General features: G+C 46.0%; 1 protein-coding gene across 1 annotated transcript in view; it reads left to right on the top strand.

Annotated features, from left to right (window-relative positions):
* LOC129707001 (uncharacterized) overlaps positions 1-18,319 on the top strand; it is a 307,780-nt gene that overhangs the window by 249,850 nt on the left and 39,611 nt on the right. Inside the window, exons 5-6 of the mRNA XM_055651710.1 lie at positions 12,767-12,848; positions 14,784-14,921. Coding sequence (XP_055507685.1) covers positions 12,767-12,848; positions 14,784-14,921 — 220 coding nt within the window. The remainder of the gene's footprint in view (positions 1-12,766; positions 12,849-14,783; positions 14,922-18,319) is intronic.

The following is an 18,319-nucleotide window of genomic DNA, read 5'->3' as shown; positions in this document are numbered from 1 at the left end:
CAACATGATCCATGTCATAAGGAATAGGAGTAGTATTAGGCCATTCGGCCCATCAAGTCTACTCCACCATTCAATCGTGGCTGATCTATCTCTCCCTCCTAACCCCATTCTCCTGCCTTCTCCCCATAACCTCCAACACCTGTACTAATCAAGAATCGATCTATCTCTGTCTCAAAAAATATCCACTGACGGCCTCTACAGCCTTCTGTGGCAAAGAATTCCACAGATTTACCACCCCCTGACTAAAGACATTTCTCCTCATCTTTCTAAAGGTGCGTCCTTTTATTCTGAGGCTGTGGCCTCTGGTCCTAATCTCTCCCACTAGTGGAAACATCCTCTCCACATCCACTCTATCCAGGCCTTTGACTATTCACTATCCTTTAAGATTAAAGGCTATTAAAATATAGAACCTTAACCTGGCTTTAAAGGTTGTTAGAGACTTGAGGAGGGAGGGGAACTGTGACCACCTCTTTTCACTTGTCCTGGACGGGGGTGTCTAGGTTTTTAAGTAGCGTTAGGTCTGTATTCATCCAGGCCGGTCGAGAGTAGCAATCAGCATTTATTCCTGCTGTAAAACAAGGAAAGAATTCTTGCACAGGATGGAACTGCAGATGCTGGTTTACACCAAAGATAGAGTCAAAGTGCTGGAGTATCTCAGCGGGTCAGGCAGCATCTCTGGGGAAAAGGAATAGGTGACCCTTCTTCTTGCACTTTGCACAACATTCCACAGTTGTAGAGTCAAACAGCACAGAAACAGGCCCTTCGGCCCAACCTGCTCACTCTGACTAGGATGCCCCATCTACATTGGTCTCACCTGCCCACGTTTGGCCTATATCCTTCTAAACCTTTCTTATGCATGTGTCCAGAAGTATTTTAAATGTTATCTGCCTCAACTACCTCCTCTGGCAGCTCTTTCCATACTGCCACCATTCTTTGTGCGAAAAAGTTGTCCCTCAGATCCCTATTAAATCTTGCCCCTCTCATCTTAAACCCATTTCCTCTGGTTCTTGCTTCCCCAACACTGGGTAAAAGACTTGGTGCATTCACCCTATCAATTGCCCTAATGATCTTAAGGGCCTGTTTGAAAATTCAGCGGCGACCATGCAGGTGACCCCTGGCGACAAGTATGGTTGTGAGAGGTCTCGTATGGTTGTGAGAGGTCTCCCTATGGTTGTGAGAGGTCTCCAAAGAGTCGTAGCGTCTTTCCGGTCGCCTTGAATTTTCAACATGTTGAAAATTTCGGCGACCTATGACGGTTGCCGGCAGTCGCCTGTAAAGGTGGCGTACATGGGACAGGCCCTCTGTAAGATCACCCCTCATTCTCCTGCGCTCCAAGGAATAAAGTCCTAGCCTGCCCAACTTCTCCCTGCAGCTCAGGCCTTCGAGGCCTAGCAACATCCTCATAAATCTTCTCTATCCAGCTTAACAACGTAACAGTCCATGGCTTTCAGTTTCTTCTGCGGCTCGTTGCCATAACTGTGAAAGCAGATGACTGTAACTTCCAAGAAAACAGCTTGGTTTCACTGCCCGGGATGATATCTTTCCCAGAAGGTACATTACAAAACCTGTGTACTTCTCACAATTCAGCAGCATTCTACGGTGAATGTTGAATTCTCTAACTTCAAGTAACCCCTGCACTCCCTGTCTCTCCATCCCTCCCCCACCCAAGTCACACCAGGCTCCCGTTCTCAGCCCCCAAAGAGCTAACTTGTTTCCTTTATCATTGTTACTTTTTTACATATCTTTCATTCACTTGCTCTATCTCTCGTTTCCCTTTCCCCTGACTAGTCAGAAGCAGATTCTCAACCCGAAACATCACCAATTCCTTTTCTCCAGCGATGCTGCCTGTCCCACTGAGTTACACTAGCTTTTTGTGTCTACCCACGGTGAATAGTCCCAGCCTTTGTTGTCTGCCTTTACTGTTAACATAATCACTCAAATCAAAAGGCGAGATGCTAAGATGAGCTTCATGCTTCGTGATATCCAAGCTGACTGGCTTTGTTTAGTTTTGTTCAGTTTCGTAGAGATACAACGCGGAAACAGGCCCTTCGGCCCACCGAGTCCGTGCCAACCAGCGATCCATGCACATTAACACTATCCTACACACGCTAGGGACAATTTACACTTATGCCAAGTATACAAACCCCTTTTTAATTTAAGATACAAACCTTTGGGCAGTGGGAGGAAACCGAAGATCTCGGAGAAAGTACAAACTCTGTACAGACAGTACCGGTAGTCGGGATGGAACCCGGGTCTCTGGCGCTGTAAGGCAGTTACTCTACCGCAGCGCTACCATGCCGCCCCGCCATTGTGTGCTTAAGGAAATGCCCGTGTTAAAATGTGGGCATTTGTCAGCTCGTCAGGCACAAGTGCAGAACAGACTGCCCCAAGCCTCTTGTCCTTCATCACGGACAGATGTTGCCAGTTGTAGACGGTGCTATCTGAGTGTTTATACAGCTCAGTTTACAATCCCTGTCGTCCATGCGGATCACTCAGCAACTAGTGTTCTTTGGCAAGCTCGAGCAACAAGTCAAATTCTGAAGGTGATCAAACCCATGAATGGTTTTAGTTTCTTAAGGCTCTATCAGGCACTGGCCAGACTGTATTGGGGGTACGGTGAACAGTTTGGGGCCCCACACTGATACTCTTCATTATCACGTGACGTGTCACCGTGCAATCCTTTGTTTTGTGTACCGTACACAAAGTGTGCAAAGAGTTGCCACGTATAGGGCGCCCACAGTTGCAGAGTGTTCAATGTAGTCACAATGGCCCCTCTTTGTTCCCAGCGGCCCCTCCTGCCAGGTCCCTCGTGTTCTCCCTGTTCTCCCCCCTCCCTCACGCCAGGTCGCTCTTTGTTCTCTCGGCGGCTCGCCCTCGACCAACCTCCAGCACGCAGTATCCGAGGAAGGTAGTGCTGGAGTTGGGGAGGGTCCAGAGCAGGTTTGCAAGAATGATCCCAGGGATGATTGGGTTCACGTACGATGAGCATTTCAAGGCAATGGGCCTGTACCTGCTGGAGGTTAGAAGGGTGAGGGGGGACCTCATTAAAACTTACCTAATAGTGAAATGGCTTGGATAGAGTGGATGTGGAGAGGATGTTTCCTAAGTACATGTGACATTTAAGTACCATTGAACCATTGAAACCAGAGCACCTGAAAGAAGCATTTGGGGTCACAGGGAGAAAATGCATTTCGTTGTCTCAAACTCCACAATGACAGACAGCACATGAGATTAGGATCGAATCTGGGTTTCTGATGCTGTGAGACAACAGCTCAACCAGCTTGCACCACTGTACTCTACGCTTTGAGTACTAACTTCCACTAGCAACTGTTGGACCTTGTTAATGGTCTGTGCAGTAGTCTGCAGGGTGGCCTAGCGATAGAGTTGCTGCCTTATAGCGCCAGAGACCCAGGTTCAGTCCTGACCATGGGTGCTGTCTGCACGGAGTAAAGATGGCAGTGGAGACCAAGTCATTTTAAATGGGAGATTGATAGGTTATTGAGTAAGTAAGGGTGTCAAAGGTTTCGGGGAGACGACAGAAGAATGGGGTTGAGAGGGGAAAGTAGATCAGCCATGATCCAATGGCGGAGCAGACTCGATGGGCCGGATATCCTAATTCAGATCATGTGCCTTATAAACTTAAGAAAACGTCACCTATCCATGTTCTCCAGAGATACTGCTAACCGCTGAGTTACTCCAGCACTCGGTGTCCTATTTTGTGCACCAGCATCTGCAACTCAATGTGTATACTTAAGGGCCTGTCCCACTTAGGCAATTTTTTTGGGCGACTGCAGGCGACTGCGGCAAAATTTTCAACATGGTGAAATATTTTCGGCGACATTGGCAACAATTTTTGCTGACGTAGGTTGTCGCCAGGTGTCCTAGGTGAATTCCATTAAAACTAGTCTCTGGCAGTCGCCTAATGAGTCACCTAAGTGGGATAGGCCTTTTACAGTCACTCAGTTTAAAGTCCCTCCATTAAATCTCTTCTCATGTGGTGGCATTAAAGGCACTTTGATTCCATGCTCTTTAATTTCCCTTTCCCAGGGTTTTCTAATGTCTACGTTTTTTCCCTTGAACTTCAGCCATAAAATAAATAGTAAAAGAAAGGAAAATAAATATGATTATCACTAAATAAATGTTTGCAGCCGCTGGCAAACGATTGGTAATTTGTAATCCTACCATTACTTGCGCTAATGCTAATGAAGTGAGACTGCTGTGACAATGAAATTAGGCAAGCACACTGCCATGACCACGTGTCAGAGGTTCAAATCTCAGTGGAGCCTTTAACTCTAATCCATTTATTTAATCTCAGTGCACATTGTATCCTGAGGGCATTGAGATTCTAATCTTGAGCTACCTGAGCTCTTGAAGCTATTTCGAAACTATGTGGAATATCTTTGTGGGGAACTGAGAAAAAAAAGTGCCGTCTTTTTAGCCGTGGAATCAAGGGGTAGTCAAGGGACAGTGTGCAGCCATTTGGCCCATCAAGTCAATGCTACTATCGTATCTGCCTCCTCCATGACTCTTGGCAGGATATTTCAGTTCTCCCCCACACACACTGTGTATCATAAAAATAAGAAGAAAGTTGCATACCCACCTTTAAACTTTGCCCCTCTCTCCATCATGCTAGGTTTTGGGCATTTCCACCCTGGGAGAAAGATGCCTTATCAATGCCTCTCATAGGTTTGTATGTTTCTATCAGGTCTCTCCTCAGCCTCTCACACTCCAAGGAAAATTATTCCATTTTAGTCATAGTCATACAGCATGGAAACAGGCCTTTCAGCCCAACTTGCCCACACCAACCAGCATGCCCCATCTACACTAGTCCCACCTGCCTGCATTTGGCCCATAACCCTCTAAACCTGTCCTATCCATGTCGGTGTCTAAATATTTCTTAAACGTTACGATAGTTCCTGTGCCCAACTTTGTCCAGCTGCTCCTTACAGCTAATATCCTCTAATCCAGGCAGCATTCTGGTTAACCTCCTCTGCATCTTCTCCAAAGTCCCCTCATCCTTCCTGTAAAGGGGGCGACCACATCAGCACCCAAATGCCCAGAGCTGCACACAATTTATGAACAGAACAAGGTTTGGCACGGTGGCGCAGGAGCAGAGTTGCTGCCTTACAGCGCCAGAGACCCGCGTTCGATCCTGACTATGGGTGCTGCCTGTACGCAATTTGTACTTTCTTCCCGTGACCAAGTGGGCTTTCTCCCACACTCCAAAGATGTGCAGGTTTGTAGGCTAATGGCTTGGTAATATTGTAAATGTTCCCTAGTGTGTGTAGGATAGTGTTAGTGTGCGGTGCGGACTCGGTGGGCTGAAGGGCCTGTTTCTGTACTGTATTCTGAACTGAACAAAAAATAAATAATCAAAGTTTAAAATGCTTATCAATTAATTATAAACCAATTCCTAGGCTGATCCTACTTCATAATGTCAGTAAAACTGAAAAAGCATCATGAAGGCAGATAATTCCTCAGAAACTTAGGTACAGAGGAGATCATCTGGTCATTTGAGGCACTTTGCTCTATTGAACAAGTTCTGCCATTTATTTAGATTGACCTATTCAATGCCAAGTTGATTTATTCACTATTGGCCATGACCCAAGAATACCCGGGGTTGGCACTGAGCCGGTTAAAGCCAATTTATATTTGTTTATAAATTGTGTCCATCTCTAGTCATTGTGTGTAGCTCTGGTCATTGTGTGTAACTCTGGTCATTGTGTGTAGCTCTGGTCATTGTGTGTAGCTCTGGGCATTGTGTGTAGCTCTGGTCATTGTGTGTAGCTCTGGGCATTGTGTGTAGCTCTGGGCATTGTGTGTAGCTCCGGTCATTGTGTGTAGCTCTGGGCATTGTGTGTAGCTCCGGTCATTGTGTCCACCTCTGGTCATTGTGTGTAGCTCTGGTCATTGTGTGTAGCTCCGGTCATTGTGTGTAGCTCTGGGCATTGTGTGTAGCTCTGGTCATTGTGTGTAGCTCTGGGCATTGTGTGTAGCTCCGGTCATTGTGTGTAGCTCTCTGGCTCTGGGCATTGTGTGTAGCTCTGGTCATTGTGTGTAGCTCCGGTCATTGTGTGTAGCTCCGGTCATTGTGTGTAGCTCTGGGCATTGTGTGTAACTCTGATCGCCCCATTATAGGGAAGATGTGGAGACTTAGGAGAGGGTGCAGAAGAGATTTACCATGAGTTATCTGGATTAGTGAGTATGAACTACTCTCCCTGCTGCAGACTTCAAGTAGATGTGGGGGAAACACATGCAGGGGTTTGTGCACCGAATGTACAGTTGAAGGGTGAGCTGGATGTCCACACGGCTGCCGATCGGATCGGAGCACAGAGCTTCCCTCTCAAACAGTGGAGAAGTTTGCAAGGTGCAAGCTTACACATGCCTCGCATCGAGCAGAAAGCTGTGAAACCATAACTGACTCCAGAGATAAGGCCACCCCTTCGTTTATGTTGGTTCAGCGGCGCCAGCCTGCAGAGCCCGTGGATAACTACAGAGGCCTGCCTTTCACATTGATGCATCTCCACTGTAGGGAGAGAGGGTGTGAACCCTTGCATTGTACAAAGCTCCCTGTGTTTGACTACTGGGTGGTGAGGCAAGGAGTCAAATTTATTTATGGATTCGAGACCCCTTTGCAAATATTGCTTTAAAGTTATTGTCAAGAAAGTTATCCCGTGTTCTAACTGCTGAATAGGTGGTTTCAGATCGTCCTTGTAATAGCGCCTTCATCTTGGCAAGTATTGGCTTGTAAATGTCCTCGATCTTCAAAGTGCCTCTGCGGTAATGTAAGTCGGTTTGTACAGAGTTTACAAAGCTTTTGAACTTAATTGCAGGATGGCTGACTATCTTAATGGAATTCTCTCGATTATAAATCGCAAAGACTAGAGTATAGCGCAGGAACAGGCCCTTCAGCCCATCGTGACAATGCTGAAACTTTTTCTGCAGATTGGAAGAGTAACCATAATTGCAACTTTACTTTAGGCTTTAGAGAAGCAGCGTGGAAACAGGCCCTTCGGCCCACCGAGTCCGCGCCAACCAGCGATCACCCCTTACATCCTACACACCAGGGACAATTTACAAATTTGTTTTACCAAAGCCAGTTTGCCGACAAACCTGGATGCCTTTGGAATGTGGGAGGAAGCTGGAGAAAACCTATGTGGTCACAGGGAGAATGTGCAAACTCCGTACTGACAGCACCAGTAGTCAGGATCGAACCCAGACCTCTGGGGTTGTAAGGTAGCAACTCTACCACTGCTCCACTGTGCCATCCTGCAGGCTTCTGCTCAGTCCATCAACGTGGTCCAACAGTTGGTTGCCAGTAGGTTAGTAAGTACTCAAAGCCGAGAGCACAGTGGCACAGCTGGTAGAGATGCTGCCTCTATGTGCCAGAGACACAGTTCGATCCTGACCTCTGGCGCTGCCTGTGTGGAGTTTGCACACTCTCCCTGTGACCGCATGGATTTCCTCCCACATCCCAAAGGCATGTATGTTTGTAGGTTAATTGGCCCCTGTAAAATGCCCCTCGCATGTCGACAGTGGATGAGAAAGTGGGATAACATAGAATTAGTGAGAATGGGTTATCAGTGGTTGGCATGGACTCGGTGGGCCGAAGGGCTTGCTTCCATGCTGCATCTTTCAATCGTTCAATCTTTCAATCAATCCATCAAAAGCGACCTACAAAATCCGTCTTTTCTTATTGTGGGTAATTATGTCATTAATTTATAAAACTTCAGTGAAACCGTAATATAAACTTTCTAATCAGTTTCCTGATTGTTCAAAAGAAAATGTGATCAGTGCAGATAAAGTCTGCTTGAATTGCTATGAAACAAAAGCATAATTCATGTTGCGTTAACTTGGGCAAACAACAGATATTAAATCTGCAAAGATTTTCATTTCCACAAATAAATCATGGCTAGTTTTGATTTTGCTCCAGTATGACTCATTTGACTCTGACAAGATGCCTGAACCTTCCTTTTAAAACTTGAAGTAGCAAATGGCCGGTTAGTTTATAGTTGCCTCTTAGACCAGTGAATGTAAATCATTCCACCAACACAGTGACAAATGGCTGAGTGATATATTTGAGGGAGCAGATATCCCTTTTGTACTTAACGATAACTATTCCGAACAACAGTTGTCGAAGAGCAGTGGAATATTCATTTCCGTTTAGTGTGACCCTTGTCCTCAAAAAGACTGAAGCCAGAATTCACAAGCGTTTTTTCCACCGTTGTGATCTGTCAGCACTCAACAGAAACCAGAATAATAGACAGCTTTAGTTCATTGTGCTGGCCACAGCCAAAATGAAGCTAGATGATCAAGACACTTTGGTCACAGCGGTAACACTCATTCCTTGGTCAGAGAGATATTTACATCAGGAGGATTGCTGAGGTCTTGCTAGGTGGCTCTGCAGCAAGACAGTTAAAGCTGAACTAGATTTGGTTAGAACGTAGAACCGTACAGCCCAGGAGCATCTCGTTTCCCTCTCCCCTGACTTTGTCTGAAGAAGGGTCTCGACCCAAAACGTCACCCATTCCTCCTCTCCGGAGATGCTGAGTTACTCCAGCATTTTGTGTCTATCTTCAGGAACAGGCCCTAAGGTCAAAAGTTAAGAGCGTTTTATTGTCATATGTCCCAAATAGAACAGTGAAATTCTTACTTGCAGCAGCACAACAGAATATATAAACATAGTATTCTGTGAATAATATAATCAATGATAAACATCTACAAACACACACACACACACACACACACACACACACACACACACACACACACACACACACACACACACACACACACACACACACACACACACACACACACACGCACACACACACACACACACACACACACACACGCACACATACACACACACACACACACATACACACACACATATATACACACACACACACATACACATACACGCACACACACACACATACACCTACACATACATATATACACACAGACACATACACGCGCACACACATACACACACACACACACACACACACACACACACACACACACACACACGCACGCACATACACACACACACACACACACACACGCACACACACACACACACACACACATACACACACACACACACACACACACACACACATATATATATATACACACACACACACATACACGCACACACACGCACACACACACACATACACCCACACACACACACACACACACACACACACACATACACACACACACATATATACACACACACACACACACACACACATTTACACACATATACATATACACACATATTTATACACACATATACGCATATACACACAGACACATGTACACGCGCACACACATACAATAATACAAACAGCCAAAACACACACACACAGGCTCCACACACACACACACACACAGAGCACCAGGGTGATATGGGTCACATGCACACTGCACGCATTCCCATCCCTACACACACACACATATACACACACGCGTACACAGAAATACTAGAATATACACACATATTTATACACACATATACGCATATACACGCACACATGTAGCAAAGGGGGGACTTGATAGAGGTTTTTAAAATAAATATAACAAACGTGGAAAAGCTTTTCCCAATGAATAGTGCAAAAAGCCATGAAATTAAAGAACTGAAAAAGGGCTAACATGATCTTCTTTCTCAGATAGCAGGTGTGAAATGAGAGCGTGGGTGGGGAGGGGTTGTTTTTATCTGGTGATAAATTGGCTGTTATTTTGAGTGGGAAGCGATGGAGGGTAAATCCCTGAGCCGTATATGGGACTAGGGGGGATGGTCGGTGGACTAGAAGCGTCGATCGACAGTCCCACTATGTCTGTGCCGAACTCGATGCCAAGTTAAACTGATGTCATCTGCCTGTACATGATCCATATCCCTCTATTCTCCGCACTTCCATGTGCCTATCTGAAAGCATGTTAAACACCATTATCTTATCTGCCTCCACCACTACCCCTGGCAAAGCGTTCCAGGCCCCCACCGCTCTCTGTGTAAAAAAAAAACTTGCTCCGCACATCTCCATTAAACTTTCCCCCTTTCACCTTATAGCTATACACACTAGTGTTAGATATTTCTACCCTCAGGAAAAAGGTTCTGACCGTCGACCCTATCAATGCCTTTCATATATTTATATACATCTATCATGAAATCAATCAGTTTGAAGAAGGGTCACAAAATGTCTTCCACCCATTTCCCTCCAAGGATGCTGCATTTAGTTCCTCCAGCACGTCATTGTTTGCTCAAGGTCCCTGCATCTGCAGTTTCTTGTGTCTCTCGAGATCCACTTCTGTCAACAATGGCCAGCCCAAGGTGCAAAAATTAAATAGTGCAGATAAACGTTACAAGCTTTTATTTTGTGCTAATTTTGGGCTTCTGTATAATGCTCATTGGCTTTCTGACGTGTTGTACAATACTGAGCCCATACATGTCAGTCATAGGCACTACATTACCTGTACACTACAGTACAGTACACCACAGTAGCACAGTGGTGTGATGGTAGAGTTGCTGCCTTACAGAGCCACAGACCCGGGTTCGAGCCTTTACTCCGTGTGCTGTCTGTACGGAAACGTGAGTTTCCTTCGGGTGCCCCGCTTTCTATTCATATTCCAAAGATGTGCAGGTTTGTAGGTTAATTGGCTCCAGTAAAATTGTCCCTAGTGTGTAGGATGCAAAACTGAGATAACATGGAACTAGTGTACGGGTGATTGGTGGTCGGCATGGGCTGAAGGGCCTGTTTTCACGCTGTAAACTAAATTAAACTTCAGGAGTTTGTACGTTCTCCCTGTGACCCCATGGGTTTCCCCCGGGTGCTCCCGTTTCTTCCCACATTCCAAAGGCGTGCAGGTTTGCAGGTTAATTGGCTATGGCAAACAATTTTGAACTGTCTCCACTGTATAGGATGATCAATGGTTGGCGTGGACTCAGTGGGCCGAAGGGCATGTTTCCGAACTGTATCACTGAAGTCTAAAGGCTAAATCATTCACCATTCTGCTGTTGTAGACTCACTTGTTGATGGTTTGAGTTGATTGATTGAAAGATACAGCGTGGAAACAGGACCTTCATCCCGCTGAGTCCACACCGAGCATTGATCACCCGTTCACACTAGTTCTACGTTATCCCACTTTCACACCTAATCGTTACATACTGGGGGTAATTTACAGAGGCCAATTAACCTACCGACCTGGACGTCTTTGGGAAGGTTGGAGCAGGAGTGGAACTCCACAAGGTCACAGGGAGAACATGCAAACTCCACACAGACAGCACCCGAGGTCTGGATGGAACCTGGGTCTCTGGCACTGTGATGCAGCACCTCTACCAGATGTGCCACTGAGCTGCCTGTTGCATTGGTTTTGTTGTATTTATCATTGCTATACGTATATAGTTTACGCTGCAAGCCTCATGTAAGATAGGAATTTTTATTGTACCCTGGTGTATACATCATTAAACTAAAATGGAGAGGTGAAGCCCCGGATCGGGACCTCTCCAGACTGATTGTAGTGGGGGCGCGGGGGAACAGAGTTCCATGCTCAGTTCCAGGCCAAGAGCCTACACATTGTCAGCTCCAACAACACCACGTGGTCTCTCCTCCAGCTTCCCATCAACTCTTGGTCGCACTGGTACTGCAACCAACTGAGTTGCTATGGAGTGTGGTCCCACCGCCAGGCTGAGGAGCACCAAGAAAAATGTTCCCGATGTTGGGGGCAGTACAGAACCAGGGGTCACAATTTAAGAATAATGGGTAGGCCATTTAGGACTGAGATGAGAAAAAAACTTCTTCACCCAGAGAGTTGTGAATCTGTGGAATTCTCTGCCACAGAAGGCAGCGGAGGCCAATTCACTGGATGTATTCAAGAGAGAGTTAGACATAGCTCTTAGGGCTAACGGAATCAGGGGATATGGGGAGAAAGCAGGAACGGGGTACTGATTTTGGATCATCAGCTATGGTCATATTGAATGGCGGTGCTGGCTCGAAAGGCCGAATGGCCCACTCCGCCTATTTTCTATGAGACAGAGTTGCCTCTAAGTTGACCATAACTCAGCTACGAAGCCACAGGTACCTGGGTAGGAAATAGTGCCTCTTCCACTTCACACCACCAGGCTTGGAACTAGGATGCATTGCATGAGAGCGGAACGAAGTGCAGCCTGGTGACAGATCCTTGCTATTGACAGGTATCTGTTGACTTAAGTGAATTGAGTTTCAGAGTCAGACAGCTGAGATAGCTTTGAGACACAAGGAACTGTAGATGCTGGAATTCTGCATAAAACACAGTGCTGGAGTACCTCAGCGGGTCAGGCAGCATCTTTAGAGGACAAGGCTGGCGATGTTTTCGTTGGGACCCTTTTTCAGAGTCTCTTGAGTAAAACGCAGTGCTGGTGTATCTCAGCGGGTCAGGCAGCATCTCTGGAGGACATGAACAGATGACGTTTTAGGTTGGGACCCTTCTTCAGACTCTCTTCAATAAGTGTTGGAGTAACTCAGCGGGTCAGGCAGCATCTCTGGAGGACACACACAGATGATGTTTCAGGTCAGGACCCTTCTTCAGACTCTCTTCAATAAAGTGCTGGAGTAACTCAGCGGGTCTGGCAGCCTGTGCTAGGTCAGGGTTGACTTTTCTAGGTAATATTTGATGTATGATTGCATTTACTGTAAACAATAACCCAATTGCTGCTCTCCTTGACCGAGCTCTCTACTCCATAAGTCTAATCATGATGTTTTTTTTGTGTGTCTTCTAGTTATTGAAGAAAAAGGAGTAAAGATGAATTTGACAGTTATTGACACGCCAGGATTCGGTGATCAAATAAACAATGAAAACTGGTGCGTAATTGATTACCTGCAGAGTTCAGTGTGTTGAGTTGTATATTCAAGTATTGTTCAGTGTTTGATTACAAAATGGTGATTGAACAGTTCGCACCATTAGATGAACATCAAATGGTAGGGATGTTTAAGATGGGGAAGGACGGGAATGCCTGGGATCCCTAGTTGGGGACCCGCGGAGGAGAAGAGCTCCGACCTGCCGGCCCGCGTCCTACAACACCTTGAAGCCGCGGTCTGCGGAGCTTCTAGCCGTGGGCGCGGCGGGGACTTACCATCCGGAGCGGGATCCCTCGCCGGGAATCCCTGGAGAAGAGCTCCGACCGCCGGCCTGCGGCCTACGTCATCATGAAACCGCGGTCTTCCAGACGAGAGGGCCTGTCATCTGGTCGCCCGCAGCGGTGACTGTGGAGGTTATGGCCCCGACCACGGGGGAAACAATGGAACTGACTATACTTTGTGCCTTCCACCACAGTGAAGAATGCTGCCGTGGATGTTTGTGTCACATTTTTATTGTGTATTGTGTGTTCTTTTTTATTGTACCGCTGCTGGCAAGTTCATTTTTACTGCACTTTATTGTGCATGTTATGAATAAATCTGATTGATTGATTGATTGATTGATGGAGCACGAAGAACAGGGAGGCAGGAGTTTGGGAAGGTCACCTCCATCACATGCCATTCTGTCATGGAAATATATCACTGGCTCTTCATCACTCAGTTCTTGGGTCGTGATCAAAGAACACTTCACCTAAATGCAATGCAGGAACATCATCATAAATAGGATATCTCTTAGAACATGGAACAGTACAGCTCAGGAACAGAGCACACAATATCCAAGTTGAAGCCAAGTTAAATTGATCTCCTCTGCTCACATGCCATCTCTATCCCCCCATTCCCTGCATAACCATGAGCCTGTCTAAAGGCCTTGGATTCCCCTGTTGTATCTGCCTCCACCACCACCTCCGGCAGTGCTTTCCAGGCGCCCACCACTCTCCGTAAAAAACACACTTCACCGGCATTTCTCATTTAAGCTTTGCCCCCTCGCCTCAAAGTTACGCGCTGCACATTGGCGCAGCTGGTAGAGCAGCTGCCTTACCCTGCCAGCAGCAGGGGTTCAATCCTGACCTCAGAAGCTGTCAATGCGGAGTTTGCACGTTCTCCGTGTGACCGCGCGGGTTTCCACCGGACGCTCCGGATTCCTACTACATCCCAAAGGCACGCGGGTCTGTCTGTTAATTGGTATCGGCACAATGCCCCTACTGTATGTGAGTGAATGCGGAAGGGGGATAACATGGAACTAGTGTCAATGGGTTATTGATGGTCGGTGTGGGCCGATGAACCTGTTTCCATGCTGCATCTAGAAACAAATCTACACTAAACTATGCCCTCTAGTCTTTGGCATTTCCATCCTGGGGTAAAGGTTCTGACTGGCTACCCTCCCTGTGCCTCTCATAATTTTATATTCTTCTATCAGGTCTCCCTGATAGAAGGTGTCAGGGATTATGGGGAGAAGGGAAGAGAATGGGGTTGAGTGGGAAAGATAGATCAGCCATGTCTGAATAGCAGAGTAGACTAAATGGGCCAATTGGCCTATTTATGCTCCTATAAGTTAGCGGGGCAGAATTAGGCCATTCGGCCCAACGAGTCTAAGGCGCTGTGAGGCATCAGTTCCACCAGCTGCGCCACAGCGCAAGCGAATTCCCAGGCAAATCAGGAGGGAGTCATAGTGAGAGTCCTACAGCGTGGAAATAGGCTCTTCAGCCCGACTTGCCCATGCCGACCAACATGCCCCATCTGCACCCGTCCCACCTGAGGGAGTTGAAGTGGGGAACAAGAACAACTGGTCAACTATCCAGATAAACCCCCAGCATTGGGAGTTCGCCATTCGCTGGATTTATTCCTGGGAAACCTTTCTAATCAAAGCATTTTCTGTTGCAGCTGGGAGCCAATTGTGAAATACATTAATGAACAGTATGAAAAATACCTGCGAGAGGAAATTAATATCAATCGGAAGAAGAGGATTCCTGACACCAGGGTACACTGCTGTGTATATTTTGTGCCTCCCACTGGACACTGGTATGTAGACTATGGTCAAACTCCATCTCTCAATAACTGTCGATAACCTTCCGTACAGGTCTGTTGAGATGAAGCCACCTAATGATTATAAGCTTGTCCGTTGCTCTTTGAAGATGTGCAATGGAAACTAAAACTGCACTCACTTGATTTCTGACATCCCTCAAATATCGTGCTCAATCTTTCTGACACAGTCCAAAAGATTGAATAACATAGCTGCGGCATTTGGTTGGAATGTGTTTAATTCCCCCGGCAATTGAAGTATGTTAATTGGAAAATAAGTCTAGAGGTCTATTCCCACCTGACCCTTCCTATCATCATTCTGATTGCAAAGGGGGTTTGTTTAAAAGGCAGCGACGTTTTGTGTTAGTCTCGCAGTGAGTAGAATTCTTGCCTCTGAGTTTGTTTAAGTTGTTTTTAGTTTAAAAATACAGCGTGCGCACAGGCCCTTCGGCCCACCAGCAGCCTCCTGTACACAACATTATCTTACACACTAGGGACAATTTACACTTTTTTTTACCAAAGCCAAATTAATCTACAAACCTGTACGTCTTTGGAGTGATGGGGGGAAACCGGAGAACCCGGAGAAAACACATGCGGTCACGGGGAGAACGTACAGAGAACATCCCCAAGTCAGGATCGAACCCGTGTCTCGACCGCTGCACCACCGTGCTGCCCTAACCTTACCTGGAGGGCCACCAACACCTTGGCTGACACCCGGAACAATCAGACAAGGGATGAAAACTGAGGTCACATCTGCCGGTTCGATCCGGACTCTGGGTGCTAAACAGAGCACGTTCTTCCCTCCCCGCGTGGGTTTTCTCCGGGTGCTCCGGTTTCCTCCAACACTCCAAAGGCGTACAGGTTTGTAGGTTAATTGGCTTCGGTAAGATTGTAAGTTGTCCCTAGTGTGTAGGATGGTGTTAAATGAGGGGATCGCTGGTGGCCCAAACACAGTGGGCCGAAAGGCCTGTTTCCATGCTGGATCTCTACACTAACCTGAACTAAATCTGCCTTCCTCAATGCAGTGGTCACTGCAAAGTTGTAATTAGAAAGGACTTTGCTCAGTGTTTAACTCTCAAATAATACCATTCATTAAGTAGAGAGTCTGATCATTATCTTAATGCTATTCTGAATTTTCACAGCAAGTAAATTGGATGCAGTGTCCCTGCTTTACAAGGATGATACAAGGAACTGTGAAACAGTTGAGCTTCCTGCAATGTTGTATTTTCCACAATATGTTGCTTCGCATAGCATGTAAATTAACAAATGAAAATGTAAAAGCATCAGAAGGTTGTTGAGAAGTTGGATGATGAATCCCTCATATTTATTAACACAACACGAGCTTCCAGAGGTTTGGAGGTGGGGATGTTGGATATAAAAACTGAAAGCTGATACTGGTCCGTGCAAGTAATGGATTGGGCTGCGATCAAGGGTTTGATGCACTTCATGTAATGTTCAGACTGTGGAGAGGTTTGCAGCAAAGGTGTACTGAGGCAATGCCATCTGCATAATACTTATGTGACTTACATAAAACAAAGTGACTTACGTGAGGGTCATGTTCTGTGTACACTTACGGAAGTCAGATTTTTACATCAAAATGTCGGAATCACCATCCCCAACCCCTGCCTGAAATAACTTGCTGAATCTGAAGAAGGGTCTCATCCCAAAACACTGCCTGCCCATGTTTTCCGGAGATGTTGCCTGACCCCCCAGTAATTCCAGTACTTTGTGTCTGTTACTGAGAGTATTAACTGTCTCAGTGGCTTAAGGCTGCGTCCAGGGCACTTTCTGCGGCGCACGGCCTTCTGGGTACGCACCTCTGCCATTGTCGGCTTTGTGTCTGAAGTGAATTTGAATGCTCCAACAGTGTTGTGGAAATTACAAACCACCTTGATTGAACTGGCTACTGAGCACAGAATTGTCTACGTAAGTGCGAATTTATGGAAGTCACCTATTGTGTACGTCGGGGAGTATCTGTTGTTTAATGTCTGTTTCGATTGTTGGTAAAGGAGACAATTCCTTTGACCTTCCTCAACAGGGAGGGTGATACAAGTGAGAGGAAGTGTGTATGTACTTCCTGCCCACCAAGTACTTGGCCCCGATTGTGCAAAGTATAATGGAAAGATGTACGCTGTGCAAGTTCACTGTAGTCTATTGACAGGTTGTTATAACAAGGTTCACTACTTTTAGTCTCAGAGGATGGTGAATGTGTGGAATTTGGTGCCTCAGAAGGCTGTGGAGAACGTCAATGGATATTTTTAAGGCAGAGATAGATAGATTCCTGATTAGTGCAGGTGTGTCAGGGCTTATGGGGAGAAGGCAGGAGAATGGGGTTGAAAGGGAAAGATAGATCAGCCATGATTGAATGGCGGAGTAGACTTGATGGGTCGAATGGCCTAATTCTGCTGCTATCACTTAAGAACTTATGATGTCTCCTGTTAATACCTTACCAAAGTGGGCAACCTTAATATAAGCAAGTTAAACTCTTTGAGATTCTTGTCATCACCCTGATAAATCATTCCTAGACTTCATGCTGACGTAAGGTGTTCCAAGTGGAAGGCAGTGAAATGTGCAGGTTAACTCGGGTGGATGAAGAACGGAGAGAGAGGGAATGCAAGGGTTACTTGAAATTAGAGAAATCAATATTCATACCACTGAACTATAAGCTGCCCAAGCGAAAACACTAACAAGTCTCCTCACTTTCCCAGTTCTTTCACCTGAAATTTTCAATCATTTTCTCTTTCCATAGATGCTGTCTGATCTGTGGAGAGTTTCCAGCATCTTTTGTGTTTTGATTTCTTACGCAGTGAGGTTGATCAGAACTGCTGCATGATGTGAATGGTTTTCAGTCAAAATGCTGAGGTGTTAACATTAGTTTTCCATCTGAATTTGGAATAACATTTTGTAAAATAAAAGTCTGCACACTATTGCAGCTGGCGGTAAGAGATTCTGGACTATTCTGGTGTGTTTGATCTGTATCGTTGAGGGGTGCCACGGATGTTACGCAATGTCTGTTCTCCATATTCTCAGAATAAAAGGACGCTTCTTTAGAATTCAGATGAGGAGGAATTTCATTAGCCAGAGGGTGGTGAATCTGTGGAATTCATTGCCACAGACGGCTGTGGAGGCCAAGTCATCGGGTATGTTTAAAAGTGGAGATTGACAGATTCTTGATTAGTAAGGGGTGTCGAAGGCTATGGGGAGGAGGCAGGAGAATGGGGTTGAGAGTGAAATAAGGAACAGCTACGATTGAATGGTAGAGCAGACTTGATGGGCCGAATGGACTATTTCTGCTCCGATTACTTATGACCTAATGAACTTATTCTATATGCTGGATACTGACAATGCACTAGTTTAGTTCTGGTCTTATAATCACTAAATTATAACATAGTAGTCGT

The sequence above is a fragment of the Leucoraja erinacea genome, chromosome 20 (genome assembly GCF_028641065.1).
Source record: "Leucoraja erinacea ecotype New England chromosome 20, Leri_hhj_1, whole genome shotgun sequence".
NCBI lineage: Eukaryota > Metazoa > Chordata > Chondrichthyes > Rajiformes > Rajidae > Leucoraja > Leucoraja erinaceus.
The sequence above is the reverse complement of the archived record's forward strand: the minus strand, read 5'-3'. Positions and strand labels throughout refer to the sequence as shown.